The sequence below is a fragment of the Sorex araneus genome, chromosome 7 (genome assembly GCF_027595985.1).
Source record: "Sorex araneus isolate mSorAra2 chromosome 7, mSorAra2.pri, whole genome shotgun sequence".
Lineage (NCBI taxonomy): Eukaryota > Metazoa > Chordata > Mammalia > Eulipotyphla > Soricidae > Sorex > Sorex araneus.
This window is the reverse complement of record NC_073308.1, coordinates 77,208,513-77,229,398: the sequence shown is the minus strand read 5'-3', so window position 1 is coordinate 77,229,398 and position 20,886 is coordinate 77,208,513. Positions and strand designations below refer to the sequence as shown.

The 20,886-nt window shown below is 37.6% G+C and overlaps 1 protein-coding gene across 7 annotated transcripts in view; it reads left to right on the top strand.

Moving 5' to 3' along the window:
* The window catches only part of BLTP1 (bridge-like lipid transfer protein family member 1), a 193,215-nt gene that overhangs the window by 24,371 nt on the left and 147,958 nt on the right, over window positions 1-20,886 (top strand). For all 7 annotated transcript variants that reach the window (XM_055144298.1, XM_055144300.1, XM_055144302.1 and 4 more), the window contains exons 4-11: window positions 2,288-2,404; window positions 4,438-4,516; window positions 6,943-7,007; window positions 11,626-11,812; window positions 15,080-15,161; window positions 15,890-16,083; window positions 18,610-18,689; window positions 19,727-19,877. In XM_055144298.1, coding sequence (XP_055000273.1) covers window positions 2,288-2,404; window positions 4,438-4,516; window positions 6,943-7,007; window positions 11,626-11,812; window positions 15,080-15,161; window positions 15,890-16,083; window positions 18,610-18,689; window positions 19,727-19,877 — 955 coding nt within the window. The remainder of the gene's footprint in view (window positions 1-2,287; window positions 2,405-4,437; window positions 4,517-6,942; window positions 7,008-11,625; window positions 11,813-15,079; window positions 15,162-15,889; window positions 16,084-18,609; window positions 18,690-19,726; window positions 19,878-20,886) is intronic.

The window sequence follows — 20,886 nt, the reverse complement described above, 5'->3', positions numbered from 1 at the left end:
AATTTTTGTCTAATAGTCCAGAAGCTTTATAGACTTGAACTAGTTCTCTTTTGCTAATACTATAAATTTTGTAAATGACTTAGAAATTTATAAAATTTTATAAAATTCACAAAAAATGATGGGTTACAGTACAGCATTAACTTGTAGTATGTTCAGTGACATTCTTTAAAGTACATGAATTTTGAGCTGGGAATATGGCTCAAAGGGGTGGGGTAGTGCACATGCCTGTCATGTGTGAGGCCTCAAGTCAAACCTTGGCATCACTTGGTCCCTATTTGGTATGACCCTAGTGACTCTCAGTAGCTCTAGGCCTTAGCATGGACCCATCAGGCCTGCAGAGCTGGGCCAAGTATCCTCTGGAATGGCCCCCACTTCCCCCTGAATACTGCTGAGGATAGCCCCTATAAAGATATTTCACCAATTATCAAAATGGCATAAGATGGCCTATTTAGAAATGTTTATAAGGAGGCCGTACTATCATCTTAAATTACTTCTTGTCACTTGTATCATTTGTCATACTGTTGCTCATCCATTTTCTTGAGCGGGCACAAGTAACGTCTCCATGCGTCCCTGTCGCGTGCTGGTGTAGCCCAATGGTGACTGCTCGCTCCAGGAACACGAAGAGCATCAAACTGTTTAGGGTCTTGACAAAGAAGCTTGAAGTAATCTTCTTTGTCTTAAATTACTTAAAAAAAATATCATTGATTATTGAGTGATTTTTAGTTTCTCTTAATTAGTTCAAAACTTGTGGTTAGATAGAGCTGCTTTTTAGAATGGAGCCACCTGCTTCCTGCAAATGTAGATGTGATTTACATATGCCATTGGGAAAAATCAACTAAATCAAGATAAAGCACTTTGTTTTTTCCCAGGTCAATTAATTAAAAATTGTTTCTTTTAAAAGGAACATCTAAAACTAAGTAACTACCAGAATTGAACAATCAGTAATGGGTGATTATTCTGTTAACTACAGTCTTACTCAAATGAACTATAAAAGAATTTTGTATAGGGATTCTATACCTGATTCAGGTTTCTCTATTTCACCATACTTTAAGAAGATTCTTTAAAACTCTGGACCTTAAGAAATGACAAAAAGATCTGAAATTAAATGAAACCACATTCTGTACTCTGTACCATAGGTACAATGAACAGTAGTTTATATTGTTACCATGAGTGCCAGTATGTTTGGAAAAATTATTTGTTAAACTTTCCTATTCAGCTTTTCTAAATTTGTGGGCCACAAAGACTATTAATGAAATTCTTGGATGCAGCTCTCATTTTATTGCCAGTAAAGTGCTAACTGGTGTCTTGAGTACCAGTTTAAATTTTTTTTTTTTTTGGGTTTTTGGGTCACACCTGGCGATGCATAGGGGTTGCTCCTGGCTCTGCACTCAGGAATTACCCCTGGCCGTGCTCAGGGGACCATATGGGATGCTGGGATTTGAACCCGGGTCGGCCGCGTGCAAGGCAAACGCTCTACCCGCTGTGCTATCTCTCCAGCCCCACCAGTTTAAATTTTGGATCTCTGTATAAACTCCTCCTCCTCTTCTCCTCTCCCCACCCCTCTCTTTTCTTTCAGGCACTATGGTTTGCAGTATAGATATTGAAAGGTTTTATCTTGTACGTGGGGGCGGAGGGCAGTTAGAATAGAGAAGGGACCACTATGACAGTAATAGTTGGAAATGATCACTCTGCACAAGACCTGAGTGCTGAAAGTAGGTAAAGGGGTATAATTTTTTAAAAATAAAGTGATATTGGCCTTATGAAGGATCTTCCAGAACAGTGTTTCACATGGTGGGTGAAACTGCCTCCTGGTGGGTGCTGGAACCATTCTGGGGATTGGAATTGACCTTTGATATAATGGGAAGTACTTTTCTGTTCATTCGCTTCAAGAAGAGTTTCTTCTTGGTGGTGGTGGTGGTGGTGGTGGTAGTGGTGGTAGGGGAGTGGGCATTGAGTTCTTTTTTTTTTTCTGAAAGGGCTCTGATTTAGACTATTCAGATGATTTTTTAGGATATTTAGATATACAGAATTTCTCTTCGCAGAACATCTTAAGATATGCTTAATAATTTTAAAGTACAACATGTTAAAAACAGGAAACATTATAAAGGAGAGCAAATGTATTTGAAACATGCCTTAATTCTTCTAATTTCAGTCTGTGCTTTTCTGGCTAATGGCCAAGGAGAAAGAGAAAGATAAATGAACTTTTACTAACAAAATTTTATGAATGTTCTAAGGTGATTGAGAGGAAATACATAATAAGATCCTTTTGAATTTTTTTTTCTCCTAGCTACCATCTTGTCCTGTGGATGGATTATTTATCTTACATATTATAATTCTCGGAATGTTGGTCTTATTTTAACACTGGTTCTTAATAGATTATACAAACATGGCTATATCCATATTGGTAAGTTTAAGTAATATTTTTCTTGTGGGCAGTCCTGTGATATATGTTGTAAACTTGTATTTTATAAGCAGTATTGTATAAATAAGCATTAAACTTTGTTCCATGAAGAGTTAATGACTGACCTGGAATCTCACACAATACTATGTGACAGAAGGTGTCCTATGCTTGGGGATGTTCTTAACTTTTTTTGGTCAAGGTGAAAGGCACGCCCAGTGATGCTTAATGCTACTCTTGACACAATGCTTAGGGGTCCATGTGCCAAGTGTCATAGTTTTCCAGTGCTTGGAAAACTGCATTGCCAGGGACTGAACCCAAGCATGCAGAGTATGGGCTCCAGCACATTGAGCTGTCTCCCCTCCCCTTTGCCCTTATTATTTTGTTGTGTTTTTGTTGTGACTTTTTGGCTTATGAATGTGAACATTGAAATAATTTGGAAAATCTAAATACCTATAAAATATGAAAATGGAAATGTCTCAAGATTCCACTATCTAAAGAAAATTTATGAAGTGTTTGCTTTTTTTTATAAACAAATCAGTGCTGAAAAAAGTTTGTTGGAATCTCCAGTGTATATAATTTTGTCAGCTGCTTTATGATTTTAGTTTCTGACTACTTGTAAGTAGGAAGTTTGCAGATATATAAAAGTGGTATATTAGGATGCTAGATGCCTTGGAAAGTCCTGCTCCGGTTGGAAACATAAGTGAATAAAACTAGTGTAACATTCCTGATAGGTTTTTAATGGGCATAAATAGAAATTATTTTACGCATAGGTAGTTTTTCGTTAGTTTGAGACACCCACTGATCCATAGGAAAAAATGGGGAGTTAGTGTATGTTTTTTAATTTTATGACTGTAACTTAGAGGATTATCTACATGAAACAGCCATTTAAGCTAATGTCCTCATGTGGTTATTCAGTTGCTCAGTTCTTAGTGATGATACTTGTGCTGCTTTTTGCTTTTTGGACCACACTTGACAGTGTTCAGGACTTACTCCTGGCTTTGTGCTCAGGGACCACTCCTGGCAGTGGTTGGGGTACCACATGCAGTGCTGGAGATAGACAGAACCTGAGACAGGTGTGTTTGGCAAGCTTCTTTCCTGCTTACTATCTCTCTTCTCCTTGTGGTACTTTTTGTTATGTTTGAGAAAGAATGATAGAAAACAGCTAAGCTCTTAGGATATCAGGAAGGGAGTAGGATGAGAAAGTTTGTTTTGTTTTTATTTAAAATTTAATTTTATTTTTATAAGGTTGTTCACAATAATTTATTGCATCCAGTATCCAATATTCCAACACCAATTCCAACATCTGCTGCCATTATTTTGAATTTTCCCAACTACCACCCAAGCCCGCCCTAGTATCAGGCCCTAAATAATTAATTTTGTATTGCTTGTTATGAATAATTTTCTAAAAATGATCAAAGAAGGTTTCCTTAGAAGAAAGTGTGTAAAGTTTGTTGTATCTCACCCTGAAGCTATTGAATCCTTGTATAAGATTACTAGCATGCTGTTACAGGCTGAGCCTTATGTGCTGGCTAATACATTTTTAAATTGAGATTGGTTGCTTTCTACATTACATCCTAGCCAATGTGTGCTACATCTGGTACATCAGTGTTACAGAGTATGACATGTACAGCCACACATGTGGGTGTGCACTAAAGGAATTCTAAAATTTAAAACAGCTGGAGTTAAATTTTTAACTGGATGGTGACTTAAGGGTCTGAGGCATCTCTGCAGTCTGATGATCTCTTCTGAAATTTATTTGTGAATTTCTGGATCTTGGCCACTTAAAGAACTTATATGGCAGTTTGTGGGTGTGGCTGCCAGACTCCTGGAAGGACAGGTAGTTAGGGAGGAAATAGCCCATTCACAGCTCCATGAGAGCCTGGAGATTTTGGTTACAAAACCTGAATATCTGAGTTTTTCAATGGTTTCAAGAGAATGTTTAGTTTTTGATTACATTGAACGTTAAGATTATTTTAAGCTTTTCCGCTGTATAATGTAGCAGTACCAATATCTCTTATTTTTTCCCTTTATAACAGGTTCCTTTTCTTTCTCTGTTCTGTCTGGAAAAGTCATGGTTCGTGAAATCTATTACATTACTGAAGACATGTCTATTAGGTAAACAAAACAAAACCAATAACATAAAAAGAACCCTTCTTATAAATTGGAAGTACTGTAAAAAACATGCTTTGATTATGATGCTTTATCTAATAACACTTTTTAAAGTAAAATAATAAAAAATATTTTTCAGTAAATTCTATCTGGTGAGTTGATGTTTTAAAATGCTTTTTTTTTTTTTTTTTCTTTTTGGGTCACACTCAGCAATGCACAGGGGTTACTCCTGGTTCATGCACTCAGGAATTACTCCTTGAGGTGCTTGGGTGACCATATGGGATGCTGGGAATCAAACCCCGGTCGGCCGCATGCAAGGCAAACACCCTACCCGCTGTGCTATCTCTCCAGCTCCCTTAAAATGCTTTTATCTGAATTTAGTTAAGGTTTAGATTGGCAAAATGTTGTCTAAAATAGCTGCTTATAGAGTAGTCATCTCACTTTATTCCTCGATGCAGATTTTATTTTATTTATTAATTTTTTGCTTTTTGGGTTGCACCCGGCGATGCACAGAGGTTACTCCTGGCTCTGCACTCAGGAATTAACTCCTGGTGGTGCTCAGGGGACCATATGGGATGCTGGAATTGAACCTGGGTTGGCCATGTGCAAGGCAAACGCCCTACCCGCTATGCTATTGCTCCAGGCCCTTGATGCAGATTTTAGTGATTAAAATCCATGGCAATATTTTTTTTAGAATTCATGGTGGTTATTGTTACATAAAGCATGCATCAGACATGTTAATCATTTTCATCCATTAGATCCTTTTTATAGATAAGTTGTTAGAGAGTTGCTTAGCATTTCAGTAATCATCATCATCATCATCCCATTGATCGTCGAATTTCTCAAGCGGTCTCAGTAACCTCTCCATTCGTCCTATCCCTGAGATTTTAGAAGCCTCTCTCTACTCGACCTTCCAAACGATGCCACATTGGAGGCTCTTTCAGGGCCTGGGGAATGAGATCCAGCTTGTTACTGGCTTTGGCATATGAATACACCATGGGAAGCTTGCAAGGCTCTCCCATGTTGGCATGAAACTCTCAGAAACTTGCCAGTTTCTTCCAGAGGGAGAAGTAGGTTATAAGATATCACTTCTGGGAGCTTACTTTTAAGTCTCTGGATGTTGGCCGTTGATGGGATTACACACACCTGGGTTCCTCTGCTGGTACCTTCATGCGTGAGGCTTGTCCGAATGTGTGGAGAGGGGCCTTGAGCATGACTGTGGCTAGGTTCTGGAGGTCTTCGGCCTCTGGGAGCTCTGTTTGGGGCGGGGAGGGAAGCTGGAGCCCATCCCCTCCGAGGGGCGCTGGGGAAGACAGCCAGGCATGTGGGCAAGAGATTCTCTCAGCATTTTAGTAAAGGAAAGGAAATACAATCTGAATATATTAAGAAATGATTATTAGCATGTTTAATAAATTATTTTTTCTGTGGGCTTGCTGAATGAATAGCTTTATTTCTTTAAAAATATACATATTTTGGAGGGTGGGTTGGCCACACCTGGGTATGCGCAGGATTATTGCTGGCTTTGTGTTTTGAGGCCCATATACTGGTGCCAGGGATTGAACTGGGGTTGGCCATGGCAAGGCAATGCGGGAGTGACCTCTGAACATCAACTGTATGGCCCAAAACCCAAAAAACCAAAACAAAACCAAAACCAAAAAAATTCTGAATTAGTAGAGAGATCCTAAGGATTTACGCATAAACCTCAAGTAAAACAGGTAACTTATTGGTGAGTCTTATTTTATTATCTTACGTTATTAATTAAAGGTAAAAATTAAGTGATTACTTTCCATCTTCTGGGGAATGAGGTGTGATATATCAAAAATAAAGGAATTATCTGTAAAGGTTTCTCTTTCATGTTCTAATAGCCCCCATTTTTGTGTGGTTAACTTGTTGGTGGTTTTTACATCATTAGAAGTATCTAAAGAATTTTTAGGTTTTTTTTTTGTTTGTTTGTTTGTTTTTGCTTTTTTGGGTCACACCCAGCGATGCACAAGGGTTACTCCTGGCTCTGCACTCAGGAATTACTTCTGGTGGTGCTCAGGGGACCATACAGGATGCTGGAATTGAACCTGGGTTGGCCGTGTGCAAGGCAAACGCCCTACCCGCTGTACTATCACTCCAGCCCCAAGAATTTTTAGTTTTAATGATGTAATATTTTCATCATTAGAAATATCTAAAGATTTTCTTATTATTAATTTTCCTTGAAATGTTAGCTGGTATTTTATCCAAGTAGGCTTATTTGAAAACTATGCTAAAATGAACCCCTTTTACCTTTTATATCGGGAAGATTATGGACATTCAGGCTAGTTTCCTGATTAGTGTCTTTTCTGTGTTTCTTTATTCATTATCTATTGTTTGTCTTTTATATAAACTGATTAAGAGATTAGGACAGTAAATTGTTACCTGAGTGTTTACTTTTGTAATTTCTGTAGGATTCAAGATGGATTTATAATTTTTCGGTGGTGGAAAATGTATAATCCAAAGCAGAAGCAACATGGTGAGTTTTCATGTGTTTGAAATTTTCAGTCATACTGGTCAGAGTTTTTATTTGTGGATCTTGAAATGTTTCACATTTTATAATAAAATAGTTTTGAAAACTTTAGGATACAAACTGATTTTATCAACATTTGGCTAAAAATCCTCAGAAGCTTTCCTCTTGTGGTTAATTTTAGTAGTTTTTGTTTTGTTTTTGCACCACGCCCTGCTGTATTCAGCTGGGGTTGGGCTGCTCCTGTTCAGTGCTCAGGGGTTGTTCCTGGCAGTGCTTGAGAAACCATTTGGTGCCAGAGATCAAACTGAGGTTGGCCACAGAAGCACCTTAAACTCTGTTTTGTCTATCCAGTTCAGAAGTTTAGTTTTTAGCTTATTATTTAATCTAAATCATCCTCAATATGACACATACATTTCAGCCTTATCTCTAACTACAGCCTTGAACTTAGTTCCATACTGGCTTCAAGGGTTTGCTAGCATTCTTTCATCTTTCTGCTTGAAGTACCATGACTTTCACCTGTCAACCGGACACCATTTCTAATCTTTGCAGCCTACTATGGTTGATAGTGAAGAAGGAGGAAATGCATGCTTTCACTGATCTGGGTCTCACTGTTCTGGGTCTGCTTTCATCATCAGGAATTTCTCCTCAGGTCTCCTTTCACCACTTGGATGCTTCTGATGCTGTGCTCTGTGCTCTGTATCAACCTCACTGTAACCTTCCTTTTTCTGAATAAGGATTCCAAAACTTTCTAACCCCAGTACCTTTTATATCCTTGTAAATTATTGAGAATCCCAAAGAGCTTTTATTTTAATTATTTATAACAGTCAAACTCAAGCTTGATAATTCTACAAACATTTAAATTCTATTATAAATAAATATGACTATTTATATTTAAAATAAATCATACTTTAAGTAACATGACTTCTAAAACAACATTTTAAAAAAAGAGAGAAAGAGTGCCATTGTTTTATTTTTGCAGCTACCTTTAGTTTAGATTTAATGGAAAAAATCAGAATCTTATCCCTGCTCTTCAGTCTATTGTATTCATCATACATCACACATAACATTGCCTTTAAAGACTCCTCTACTCATAGGAGAATGAGAAAAAATCGTAACTTCTTTTTTTTTTTTTTTTTTTTTTTTAATTTTATTGAATCACCATGTGGAGGGTTACATAGTTCTCAGGATTATGTCGGTTATACAGTTCTCAAACACCCTTCACTTCACCAGTGCCCATCTTCCATCACCAACCCCCCCAGTATACCTGCCGCCCCCTCCCACCTCCCCAGTCCCAACCCTTGCACATGATATGTTTCACTTCGTTTACGCCTTATTTCGATTACATTCCATGTTTCAACACACAACTCACTACCGTTGTTGGGGTTTCCCCCAAAAAAGAAAAGCAGTCCTATTGCCAAGGAGGCATTTGATAGTTCTCCATTGCTAAGAATATAGAGATATTAAGTCCCGCTGTTTGTTACATAGTTTTTCTTTTTCCCCCTTGCCCCGCGCCACCGAGTTCACGCCTGTTTTAGTAATCGCCACGCTGCCTGACAAGGGAAAAAAAAACCGAAAAGGATGGTTATTTCCCGTCATCAGCAGGTGTGGGGCTCTGGCTTAGTTGATAGACTTGTAGAGTATCTGCAAGCAGTCTCTGGAACCGAAGGTCTTGCGCTGGTATCGGCTCCGGCTCGAGAAAAATCGTAACTTCTTAGTGTAATAATACTATTGGAATAATTTTATCTTGAAGTCCCCTGAAAAAGAGCTGAGGGATTCTCCAAAGTCCTTGAACTGTAATTCTATAATTACTGTTAAAAGTTTTTGTGTGTTTTTTAATTGTGAGGGCCACTCCTGGCAGTGCTCAGGGGGCCATGTGGTGTAGAGAATTGAACCTAGAGTGTAATACAGTTTAGGCTTGTGTTCCACTGCTGAGCTATTTTCTACACCCTTGTTACTATTAATGTTAACATTTCTGTCTGCTCTGTATCAGTAATTATCCATGGTGTACAGCTAAAATGCCTCTTAATTATTGTATATTTTATGTTCTTAATACTAAATTTTATTCATCTTCATTACTTTCTAAAAGTAATTTTGCTTGCTCATGTGGTTTGCAGGGGAAAACAGGTTCTATGTCTCCAGTTTCAGAGGTGGTAAATATTGGTGGTCTAATAATTATCATTTTTCTAGTTCTAATTATTTGCTCATAGTTTAACCTACTCTTTTAACATTACAACCTATTTCCTCATTAAGAGGAACACAGTTTTGGTGAATGGGCAGAGGTCTTTCTCTTTTCAGTGCTTTAAAAAAATCCATTACAGAGGATGGGATATTTTACGCATAGGCTCACAGTAGAACTTTCAGAGGCATAGGAACATTGCCAAAGTACAATGCAAGAATAAACTTTGGTCTAGTACACTGTCAGTCTACCACAACTGAGGGGCAGAATTCATAATATTGTACATAGAGAATAGGCTACATTTTTTGTGATTTTCAAAACTGTTAAACATAGTTCCAACACCACACCCACCACCAGAGTGTCCCCTTCCCTTCACCAAGGTCCAAAGGGTTCTGCTCATCTCCCCCTCATCCCCCTCAGTTCTGTGGACTAAATCTCCATTTATGTTGCATTTTTCTGTTTGTGGCTGCCTTACTGTGTTTCTTGATATCCCAGTTATGAGAGAGATTGTTCTGTATCTGTCCTTCTTCTGACAGAAAGTGTTCCCCTCCACCCCCAAAATTGCACCCAAAGCTACTACTCCCTCCTCCCCCTCCCCCCCTTGGACAGTATCACCCACTTTGAAAAACTGACTTTAAAGATTATTAATGAGAGGTGGGAAGTCATCAGAAAATTTAGGAATGGAAGAATTACATGATAGCAAGGTTTTGGGGGGTAACCTTGCCATTGTGCAGAGTAGAGTTTAAGGAGGGTTAGGACAATAGCAAGGAGATTCAGAGGGTGCCGTGTTAAGATCAGCAAATGCTTGGAGACATGGGTGAGGGTGGTATGAGAGTGGTTAGATTCTGGATAGATGCTAACAGAAAAGCAGCTGGGGATTGCAGATACCTGGGATGTGAAAGAGGAAAGTTAGAATTTTTGGTTTGTGCGTAAGAAATGTAGACTTGATTATTGGTAAGATAGGAAAGATTGCAGGGTAGGTTGGGGTGGGAAAATCAGGGATTTGGTTGATATCTCAGGTGGGAGAGGCCTCATTGACATAAAATTGCAAAGACCTGAATTAGACTGTTGGCCATTTGGTCCCAGCCTTTGGTCATGGGTGATTGCGGAAAGATCAGAACCTGATGCATCATAGACAGTTGAGGTACTCACTTGAAAACAGACAGTGAAGCTGTATACATACAGCTTATAAATACATCAAGCCAGTGTATTTCCTGTGTATTTAAAATGTACTGTTTCCCTTTGTTTTTCAGAATTTGATCTATGGTAAGAAAAAGGAATGAAACAATATGTTAATTCAGGGGATTGTTTTAGGTTTTAATTATGTGCATTCTGAAGAACAAGAGGGAACATACGTTGAGAGCCATTAAAAAAATCCTGGAAAGTTATAGCTACTAAACATTAATATTTTTAAAGGATTGAGTTGACTTTGCTTTCTCAAGTTTCTTAGGAACTAATGAAGAAATCTACACTGGAGTAGAACTTAAATGTATTGAAATATGAGTGGCAGAGTGATTTAAACATTTTCATTTGTTGATTTAAATTGTGGCTTATGTTTACTCAGGGTGCCTGATATTTCATAACTTTATTGTTAACAAGTGGATGAGAAATTAATGCTGAAATCTGGTATCATAGATTTAAATTACAGTTCAAACTGAAAAATGAAAGTAACAATTCTTTAGTTTACAAAAGATTAAGTACTTCTAACTCATAATATCTTTTTAATTGCCCTTTAATTAATTTTTATTTCAGAAGGGATAAAAATGGACAAAGGCTAAGTCTCTCTGATACCACATGTAAGATTCACTGCATAATGAAAGCAAAACAGTTGACGGCGGTACTTTTCTTCTCACTTCTTTGGTCAACTTAAGTGGCCATTTCCCTGATAATTTCTTCAGTAGAAGCAGACGATCTTTCACTTTATAGATGGGTTTTTAAATTATGATAATTTATGATTAATTATATCTTGTACTTGTGGTTGTTTGACACATATAGCTCATTAATTCATTTGATTTAACATTGTGTAATTGGTAAAAACAAAATGCATAAAAAATTCCAGTATGTGATACAGAAATTCACATACTTTAAGTGCATTGTAATTTAGACATTTTACTATCGATTTTTCAATATGAATTCATATCTCTCTTAGAGTGAAAGCTTTTTTTGGGTATTCTTACCATAAAATATTTACGTTTTGTCATTACACATTTCATTTACAGTTCATTTAGAATCTAAATGTTTGAGTTGTTTCCAGAATACTAAATTGAAATGTCAGGATTCTTTTTTGCATTTGTGTAGTCTTACATATTGCAAATTGTTTTACCAATGATCTATATTTTAAAATAAATCCTTGGAATTAGCTGTGCAGATAATTGAGTAAAACTTTGAAGTTTTAAAAGGTTAACTAAAACTATTTACTTAACTTATTTTTGTAATTTATGTCTTTAGATCCAAAGGCAGAAACTAGATTGTACATCACTGTCAATGACTTTGAATTTCATGTCTATAATCGTTCGGATCTTTATGGGCACCTTCAAGAATTATTTGGTTTGGAGCCAACAATAATTCCACCCAAGAAAGAGGATGATAAGACACGGGAAAATGGAAGAACAAGGACCCAGTCCAAAATTGAAAGGTTCATTGTTGCATTTGAAATTATTAATTGGCAATATCTAGCATTCGCTTTTAGTAGAATAACATTGAACTTCTCACCTAAATACATATAATTTTTTTGTAGATTAAAACTTGGATGCACATAAATAATTTGTCTTTAAAAAAACTTAACAGTACCCAGCACCAATATCCCCAGTTTCCCTCCCACCACCCCCAACTCCCCACTGCCCTTCCATACTCATTCTCTCCTACCTCTCTTGCTTGGTCTCTTACTCTTGCTGTCACTTGCAGTACAGATACTGAAAGGTTATCATGTATCTCCCTTTACATACTTTCAATATTCAGTTTTTACCCAGTGTGATCATTTCCAAATATTATTGTCATACTGGTCCCTTCTCTGTCTCACCTGTCCTCCATCCCCCCCATATTTGTGGTAGATTCCAACCACTGACTAATCCTCCTGGCCCCTGTTTTTCTTGGTGTTGGATATTAGTTTCATACTACTTTTCTTTTATATCCTTCTTAACGCTGCCATATTGGGGTCTCTTTCGGTATCAGGCACATCACAAGTGATACAAGTTATTTTTCTTTTATATATCAAAAATGAATGCAGTCATTCTATACCTGTTCCTTTGTATGACTGAAATCCAATCACGAACAGTTTTGTAATGGGCTATCTCAAGTGATTTAATTTTAAAAAGTTTTAAAAAGATGAAAAATAGCTACTTAAAAAATAAATAAATAACTTAAAAGAATTATGTATGTAAAAAGAGGTCCTATTCTGTCCCTGCTCACTGTCCTTCCCTCCTTATTGACAACTAATTATTTTCACCCTTTTGAAACTTGCATAACTATGGTATACACACACACACACACACACACACACACATATATATACACACATATATATGCTTACTTAAAATGTGTATACAAATATGTGGTTTGATTTTGTCTGTTCTGGACTTTTCATTCTCTTCCATTGATCTACTTTTCTCTCACAACACTACAGTCTTAATTATCATCATTTTATAGTGAATCTTGGAGTCAAATAATAAGACTTCTCCAACTTTATTTTTTATCCCCATATTTGGTTGACTATTTGGGGTCTTTTGCTTGTCTACATAAGCTGTAGAACCAGTTTGTTGTTGTTAACAAGATATTCACTTAAGAAATTTTGATTGATGGGGGCTGGAGCAATAACACAGCGGGTAGGGCGTTTGCCTTGCACGCACCCGACCCGGGTTCGATTCCCAGCATCCCACATGGTCCCCTGAGCACTGCTAGGAGTGATTCCTGAGTGCAAAGCCAGGAGTAACCCCTGAGCATCGCCGGGTGTGACCCAAAAAGAAGCAAAAAAAAAAAAGATTTTGACTGAGTTGCATTGAAGTGGTAGACCAGAAGTTTTAAAACTTATTTCACTCACCACCACTTTCCAGAAAAACAAAGTACTCTGCATTTCCCTGGAAATTCACCTTATTTAAACAAACAAACAGAACTGACATCTTGATGATTCTGGGTCTTCTGATCGCAAACTCTCCATTAATTTAGTTCTCGTTGAAGTATCTTTGTTCAGAGTTTTGTGGTTTTTTTTTTTTTGCATTTCAAGTACGACATTTCACTTGCACATTGCTGATTTATTGGAAGGTAATTCACTTCCCAATAATTCACTATAACCTTGCTGTAATTGCTTATTGGTTTTCAGAGTTGTTTGAATTTTTAGTTGTTATTCTTTCCGGTTATTCTTTCCAGACTGGAGTGATAGTACAGTGGGTAGGGCATTTGCCTTTCATGCTGCTGACCCAGGTTCGATTCCTCCGTCCTTCTCAGAGAGCCTGGCAAGCTACCTTAACAATAAGTCTAACAATGGAGACATTACTGGTGTCTGCTCAAGTAAATCTATGAACAATGGGACAACAGTGTGATTCTTTCCGGTTTTCTACATAGACAGCTATATTGGCTGCAAGTCTCAATTCTTTCTTTCCAACATATATCCCTTTTGTTAAAAGAACTCAAGTACAGAGTGGTGAGATAACACCCTTATATTGTACCTGATCTTAGTGGACAGGCTTCTGTTTTTTCACCATCATAGTAACTGTAGAGTTTTTTTCGTAACAGTCAAGTTGGGGAAGTCTTCCTCTATTCCTGGTATACTAGGGAATGGATGTTAGATTCTATTGATTGCTTTTTCTGCTTTGATTGATAAGCTCACTGATTTTTTTTCTTTTTTCTTTTTTGGTACACAAAATTTGTACATTTGGAGGGTTTCTTAATAAGCAGTGCTCAAAGGCCCAGAGTACCTTTTGGTTATTTCTTGACTGACAATTCATCACAAAGACCCAAGGAATCAGCTCGACTGGTAGCCTGGAGTGCTAGGGGTTACTCAGGCCAACCCGGCTGTACTCAGTGGTCAGATGATCCAGTGTGATGTTGGAGTGTGAACCCAGTTGGCTGCAGGCAGTGGTCATTAAGAGAGCGTGGGGGTTAGTTTTGAGTGTAGTATTAAGTACTGACATCACTTAACTGGCCGTGGTCTTGGAGGATAACCCTTTGGTGAATTGCTGTGAAAGTTTTGTGTCTTAAATTTGTGTACCTTCCATTTTTTTTTCTCTTTTGGCCAAGAAACGTTAGCCAGTTCCCTTTTCTTACTCTTGGCCAATAATCTTCATGTTACTTGGTCCAAGATGGGGGGGAAGGAAAAGGAACGTTTGTGTTGTCAGTCTTGCTGTAGATCCTGGAAGACATCATAGTGAGTACCTTGATCATTTGTGTGGTGATCACTTGGCTGTCTTGTTAAATGTGGTATTGTAGTAAAATGGACATGGCAATAGATGTAATAGCAGCTTACCAGTTTGTAAAACAGTTGTGTTGTCATAACTCGCAGATATAAAATTTGATATAGTGCATTCTCTGAGATTGTTTAGGGACATTATTATTCCTGTATCTGTATTGGAAAAATAGAGCTGGCATTCATGATGTATAACTCAGTGGTCAGGACTGCATGCCTTCCTTGTGCAGGGTCTCAATTTTAATTCCTAGCACTACGTGGCCCACAGAACACCATCAGATATGACCATAGTAGACTCCAAGATTGAGCTGTCTGACCTGGTTTCACAAGTATTGCTGGAATTGCCTCCAGATCCTCTGGGCACTACTTGACTATTTTGCAGGTTTCCTATTCTTTGAAAAAGAAAAAAAAAGAAAAAAATGTATGTTGTTAAGAAGTCAACTGTATATTCAGGTATTTAAGTTTTTCTGATACTATCAATTTTTATTTTTTTAATTTTCTCAGAGTTAAAGTAAAAACGGAATCTCAAGACCCAGCATCTTCATGGAGATCACTTATTCCTGTCATAAAGGTCAATGTGAGCACAGTAAGTAAATTATGCTTCAGTGAATGTTTTAGTTTTTAAATAATGATATTTAACTAATAAAGTAATTTTTGGACCAGGGAGATAGTTCAAATTGCAGGACACATGCCTAGCTTGAGAGGTCTGAGTTTGATTCCTGATACTCCATCCTCCACCCCTTCACTCCCACTGTTGGGACTCTGCTATAACTGATGGTTCCTGGGTGTCAAGCAGGCTCCTTGAGCACTACTGGGTGTGACACTTTATTTTTCTTAAAGGGTATCTGTTTGTTTTGTAGGGGTTGGGGAGATGTATCACACCAAGCAGCACTTGAGAGCTATCTTGACTTTGAGTAGGATTACTCCCAGAGATGCTTGGGTAACTGCAATATTGGTGATTCAGCTGGGTCTTCTATGTGTAAATCATGCTCTCAGCTTGTTGAGCTGTATCTTTTAGATCCAAAAAAAGTAATTTTTGTAAAGAGTTTTGGCTCTGATTTTCATAAAGTGTAAAAGGATTGTTTTAGCACCAACACTGTTTTAGCACCAATTTACTAGACCTTAAAGTCTTAAAGTCTGTACATATGTAAATTTATTTGAAAATTGGTCTAAATTGTTCGGGTGTAATTATATAAATAGTGACAAGTACTAAAGTGTATTATTTAGTTGTGGCTTTAAAATGCTTGTTATTAAGTCAGCTAAGGAAAAACTGGGCCTGAAGAAGTATGGTCTAATATCTTATCTGTCTTTTAGGGACGCTTGGCCTTTGGGAATCATTACCAACCTCAAACTCTGTGTATCAACTTTGATGATGCTTTCTTAACTTATACTACAAAACCACCGTCAAGCCATCTTGACCAGTTCATGCACATAGTAAAAGGAAAGCTGGAGAATGTTCGGGTGATGCTTGTTCCTAGTCCGAGATATGTTGGTCTTCAAAATGATGAGTAAGAAAGTGTTATAAAAATAAAAAGTTCTTGGTATATACCATTGATGCCAGTTAGAATTATTAGCATCATTTTATTTGCTACAAGTTGGGCAGTAATTGCATAAACTACAGTTTAAAAACTTCGCTGTAAGATTATGACTATAATTTTTTTTTACTTTTTTTTCTTATTACTGTGTTTGGAAAACTTATGTGAGGCATTTATATCCTAATGTTTGTGTGTTAGAAAATGAACATAGCAGCTAGGTTTTTATTTCCAGAAGAAACAGATAAATAGTAAGTGACAAATTCATTATAATGATCCATTAACTCGTTTTGAGTTAATGAGAAGCTCAAAATTGAGTAAATTACCCTTGGGAAGCTGCTGAAGTTTGGATGATTCTGTTTTGGAACTCACTTTGCATCGAGTCTTAGCCAGTTTTTCACCTAGCTTCCCAGGACTGTTTTCCTTCCACAGAGTGGGAAGGAGCCTTACTCTCACTGGGTGTCTGTACAGAGTGGAAGGGCCTTATAGTTCCAGTGCTCGTGCTTATGTTGGGAGGAGAGCTCTCTACGATTTGTTATTGGGAGAGAGGCTAGGGTTGAAGAATATGTTGGTGTGAAGTTTCCACCATTTCTCAGTTTCTTTAGGGTTAGCAATATATTGCTATGAAAGGATGAGGAGTTTTACATTCTGGCTGGCTTGTTAAAGGTTTCTGGAGATTGGCTCAACTAAGAAGGTAGAAGAGGGAGACCCGCAGCCTCTCTGGAGCTCAGTTGTGGCTCACTGGTCCCACTCTGCTGGATCGTGGACTTTCGTTAAATTTCTTCTAGACTGTGGGCTCTATGCCCTCTTCTTTTTTTTTTAATTTTTTTTATTTTTATAATTTATTTATTTTTAATTAGAGAATCACCATGAGGGTACAGTTACAGATTTATACACTTTTGTGCTTATACTTCCCTCATAAAAAGTTCGGGAACCCATCCCTTCACCAGTGCCCATTCTCCACCACCCGTAAACCCGGCGTCCCTCCCACCCTCCCCAATCCCATCTCCCCCCCACCCCACCCTGCCACTGTGGCAGGGCATTCCCTTCTGTTCTCTCTCTCTAATTAGCTGTTGTGGTTTGCAATAAAGGTGTTCAGTGGCCGCTGTGCTCAGTCTCTAGCCCTCATTCAGCCCGCAACTCCCTTCCCCCACATGGCCTTCAACTACAATGTAGTTGGTGATCGCTTCTCTGAGTTGCCCTTTCCCCAGAACGTGAGGCCAGCCGCGAAGCCATGGGGTCAACCTCCTGGTACTTATTTCTACAGTTCTTGGGTATTAGTCTCCCACTCTGATATTCTATATACCATAGATGAGTGCAGTCTTTCTATGTCTGTCTCTCTCTTTCTGACTCATTTCACTCAGCATGAAACTTTTCATGCCCATCCACTTAACTACAAAATTCTTGACTTCCTTTTTTTTAACAGCTGTCTATGCCCTCTTCTTAATTTATAGGTAAAGGTAATAATACTGAATAAATTTGGATTTTGTGAAGTATCTAGAGAATAAAAAAAAGGTTATACTATTTATGTAGTATATTTAAAATTGTATATTTCATACTTCAGAAGTAAACATGTCAGTTAGATGATGTAATTAAACATTAACCTTTGGATTTAATATATAGAAGAAAATTTATAATCTTTGTAGGTTCTGTTACTTTATGATCAAGAAGTTAATTTTGACATTGAGGAAGATACTGTGGTATGTGACAAAGGGAAAGTTAAAACAAGTAAAGATGATGTGAGAAATAGATGTTAGAGAGGTTTCATTCCAGATTTATTCACTTGAGGTGTATTTCTAGTTTATCATCTATCCTTGGAACTAGGTAATCTATAATTATTAAAAGTAGTCTTGACAGTGTGAGATTTTGAATTTGATCACAGCATCAAAAAAAGCAAGTAATGACAAAATGTTTTGGAATGACTAAACTTTATATATGTATGATACTTTTATTCCATTTTATAGCAACAGTGTAAAATAGTTGATTGTCATTTTGTTGTAAAACTGATAGTCACTGGGGCTGGAGTGATAGCACAGCGGGTAGGGCGTTTGCCTTGCACGCGGATGACCCGGGTTCAAATCCCAGCATCCCATATGGTCGAGCACCGCCAGGAGTGATTCCTGAGTGCATGAGCCAGGAGTGACCCCTGTGCATTGCTGGGTGTGACCCAAAAAGCAAAAAAAAAAACCTGATAGTCACATCATTGATGATATACCAGCAACCATTATTCTTCCATAGTATTAAACTTTGTTTGAAGTTGCTTTCTCTCATTTAGAACCTAAAATGAAGAACATTTTTTTCTCTTAATTTACATATCAAAGTTTTTAGTTCCTATTTTATGTAGTCTAATATGGAAGAGAGTTATGGGCCAATTGTCATTTTAAAAGACGTTTTTCTCTTTTCAAAGGGCCGTTTTTCATCTCTTTGCCTCCATTAATGAGAAGACTGAACACTTTGTATTTGGGGTGCATAATCAGTCTGTCTTCCCTTTGCTTTTTACAGACCACCTCGGTTAATGGGAGAGGGTTTTGTGGTGATGCAGTCAAATGATGTGGACATCTACTACTACATGGATGAACCAGGTATGAGTCTGACAGTTCTTCATGACCATTTCTGTTAAACTGGATGGACATTGAGGAGACTTGCCAAAATTAAAGCAGCACTGTGGATCGGAATATGATTCAAGTGGTATAGCTCATGCGTGGCATGTGTAGGCTCCAAGGTGCATCCCCAGTACTACCTATATGTAGCTGGATGGTACCTGAATACCACTGGGTGTGTCCTCTGTTATAAAAAGAGAACGCATTGCTAGCACAGCTAACTAAATTATTTTGTTTTAGAAAGTAACTGTTTTTCTTAAAGATATTTTATAGGAAATTAAATCTTATTAAAATTTTATTATTTTAATTAAGTTTTTATTTTGTTAACATGATTTTATTTTTAAAAAATAACAAATATTAAAAAGTACTCAATTTGAGGGCCAGGGTGATAGTACAATAGATAGGACCACTTGCCCAGTACATGGCTGACCTGAGTTAAATGCCCATACCCCATATGTTTCCTGAGTCTGCAAGGAATGATCCCTGAGTGCAGAGCTTTAGGAGTTAGGAGTAAGCCTTGAGTACTGCTGGGTATGGCCCCAAAATTTAAAAAAATATTAGTTCAAATTTTGAATGCATTTTGATATAATAGTAAATTTAATACATAAAACTCATGTATATGTGAGTTTTCATGCACACAATATCTCATATACACTTTGGATTCTGTAGTAGGTTTTAAATATGTATGGATTCCTGAAGGAGAAAAAGTTTAACACTAGAAGTTTTTTAAAAACTGCTGATATAGGGACTAGAGTGATACCACAGCGGGTAAGGTGATTGCCTTGCACGCAGCCAACCTGGGTTCAAATCCCAGCATCCCGTATCATCCCCTGAACACTGCCAGGAGTAGTTCCTGAATGCGGAGCCAGGAGTAACCCCTGTGCATCACTGGGTGTAACCCAACCCCACCAAAAAAAAAAACCCAAAAAACAAGAAACTGCTAATGTGAAAAAAAAATGCTTAAAAGTTATTTTAATTGACTGACTTAACACTATCTATTCTTATATTCTGCAACACAGGACTCGTTCCAGAAGAAGTAGAAGAAAATATTGAAGGAGAAATGAGCAGTGAGGATTGCAAATTACAAGATTTACCTCCCTGTTGGGGTCTAGATATAGTTTGTGGTAAAGGAACAGATTTCAACTATGGGCCATGGGCAGATAGACAGAGGTTTGTTGATAAGTTATATTTCTAATAAGTTATTTAAATGTATTGCAATACAACTAGAACCTTCTGGAGCTGGAAAGATAATAAAGGGGGAAAAATGCTTACTTTATCCTTGACTGACCTGGTTCGATTCCTGGCATTGCTTAGGGTCCCCCAAGCACCAACCAGAGTGATCTCTGAGTTCAGAGCCAGGAGTAAGCTCTGAGCACTGTCTAGTATAGGCCTTGCCCCTACTCCCAAATTCCTTTAAACCAATTTGAACTTTTTTAATAACTGCAGTTTTGAATGCACTATTTTATTTTAAGCTGATAAGCTAGCACCAGCCATTTCAATTCAGATAACTTCTTTGCAGAGAAGTTTGCTCAGGGTGAAGAGCTTATTGGTTGGAAAGATGTTGAGTAAACTGTATATTGACTCCTTTGTATTTAATCAATGAAAATATGTGTCAGGAGTTATTTGGTTTGTGGAGAATTAGAAACAAAAGTTATATATAGTTTTAGTTTTTATGGAGGACAATCAATTTCATAAGGATATACTATAATAGAGGTAAGTAGAGTCTTGATAAAAACCTTGATAAAAAAGAAGGTACTGGTTGTAGTTTGTAAGTAACTTCTGCTATTGTGAAGTTAACTGCAGGCATATGTGTGGCTTAAACAAGAAAAATGAGAAATCACTTTTGTTATGGTTGTTGAGGTTAGAATGTTGAGATCTTGATGTTGGCAGTATTGTTTTCTTCTGAGGATCACAGAGGGCCGTATGGAGGTATGGCTTGAAGATGGCCATGTCTGTGCAGGATGGTCATCTGTCTTGTAGTCTTATCTAGGGACTACTTCTTGGGAAAAAATTCATGTTGGGTTAGGGCCTGGCCTGATGATCTCATTTTAGTGTAATTTCCTCTCTAAAGACTCTACTTTGATTGGAGTCATATCTCGAGGTTTTGGGGGGCTGGAACTTCAGCATGTGAATTGTTAGGGGCATAGGCTTCAGCCCATCACAGACACAAACCACTTAG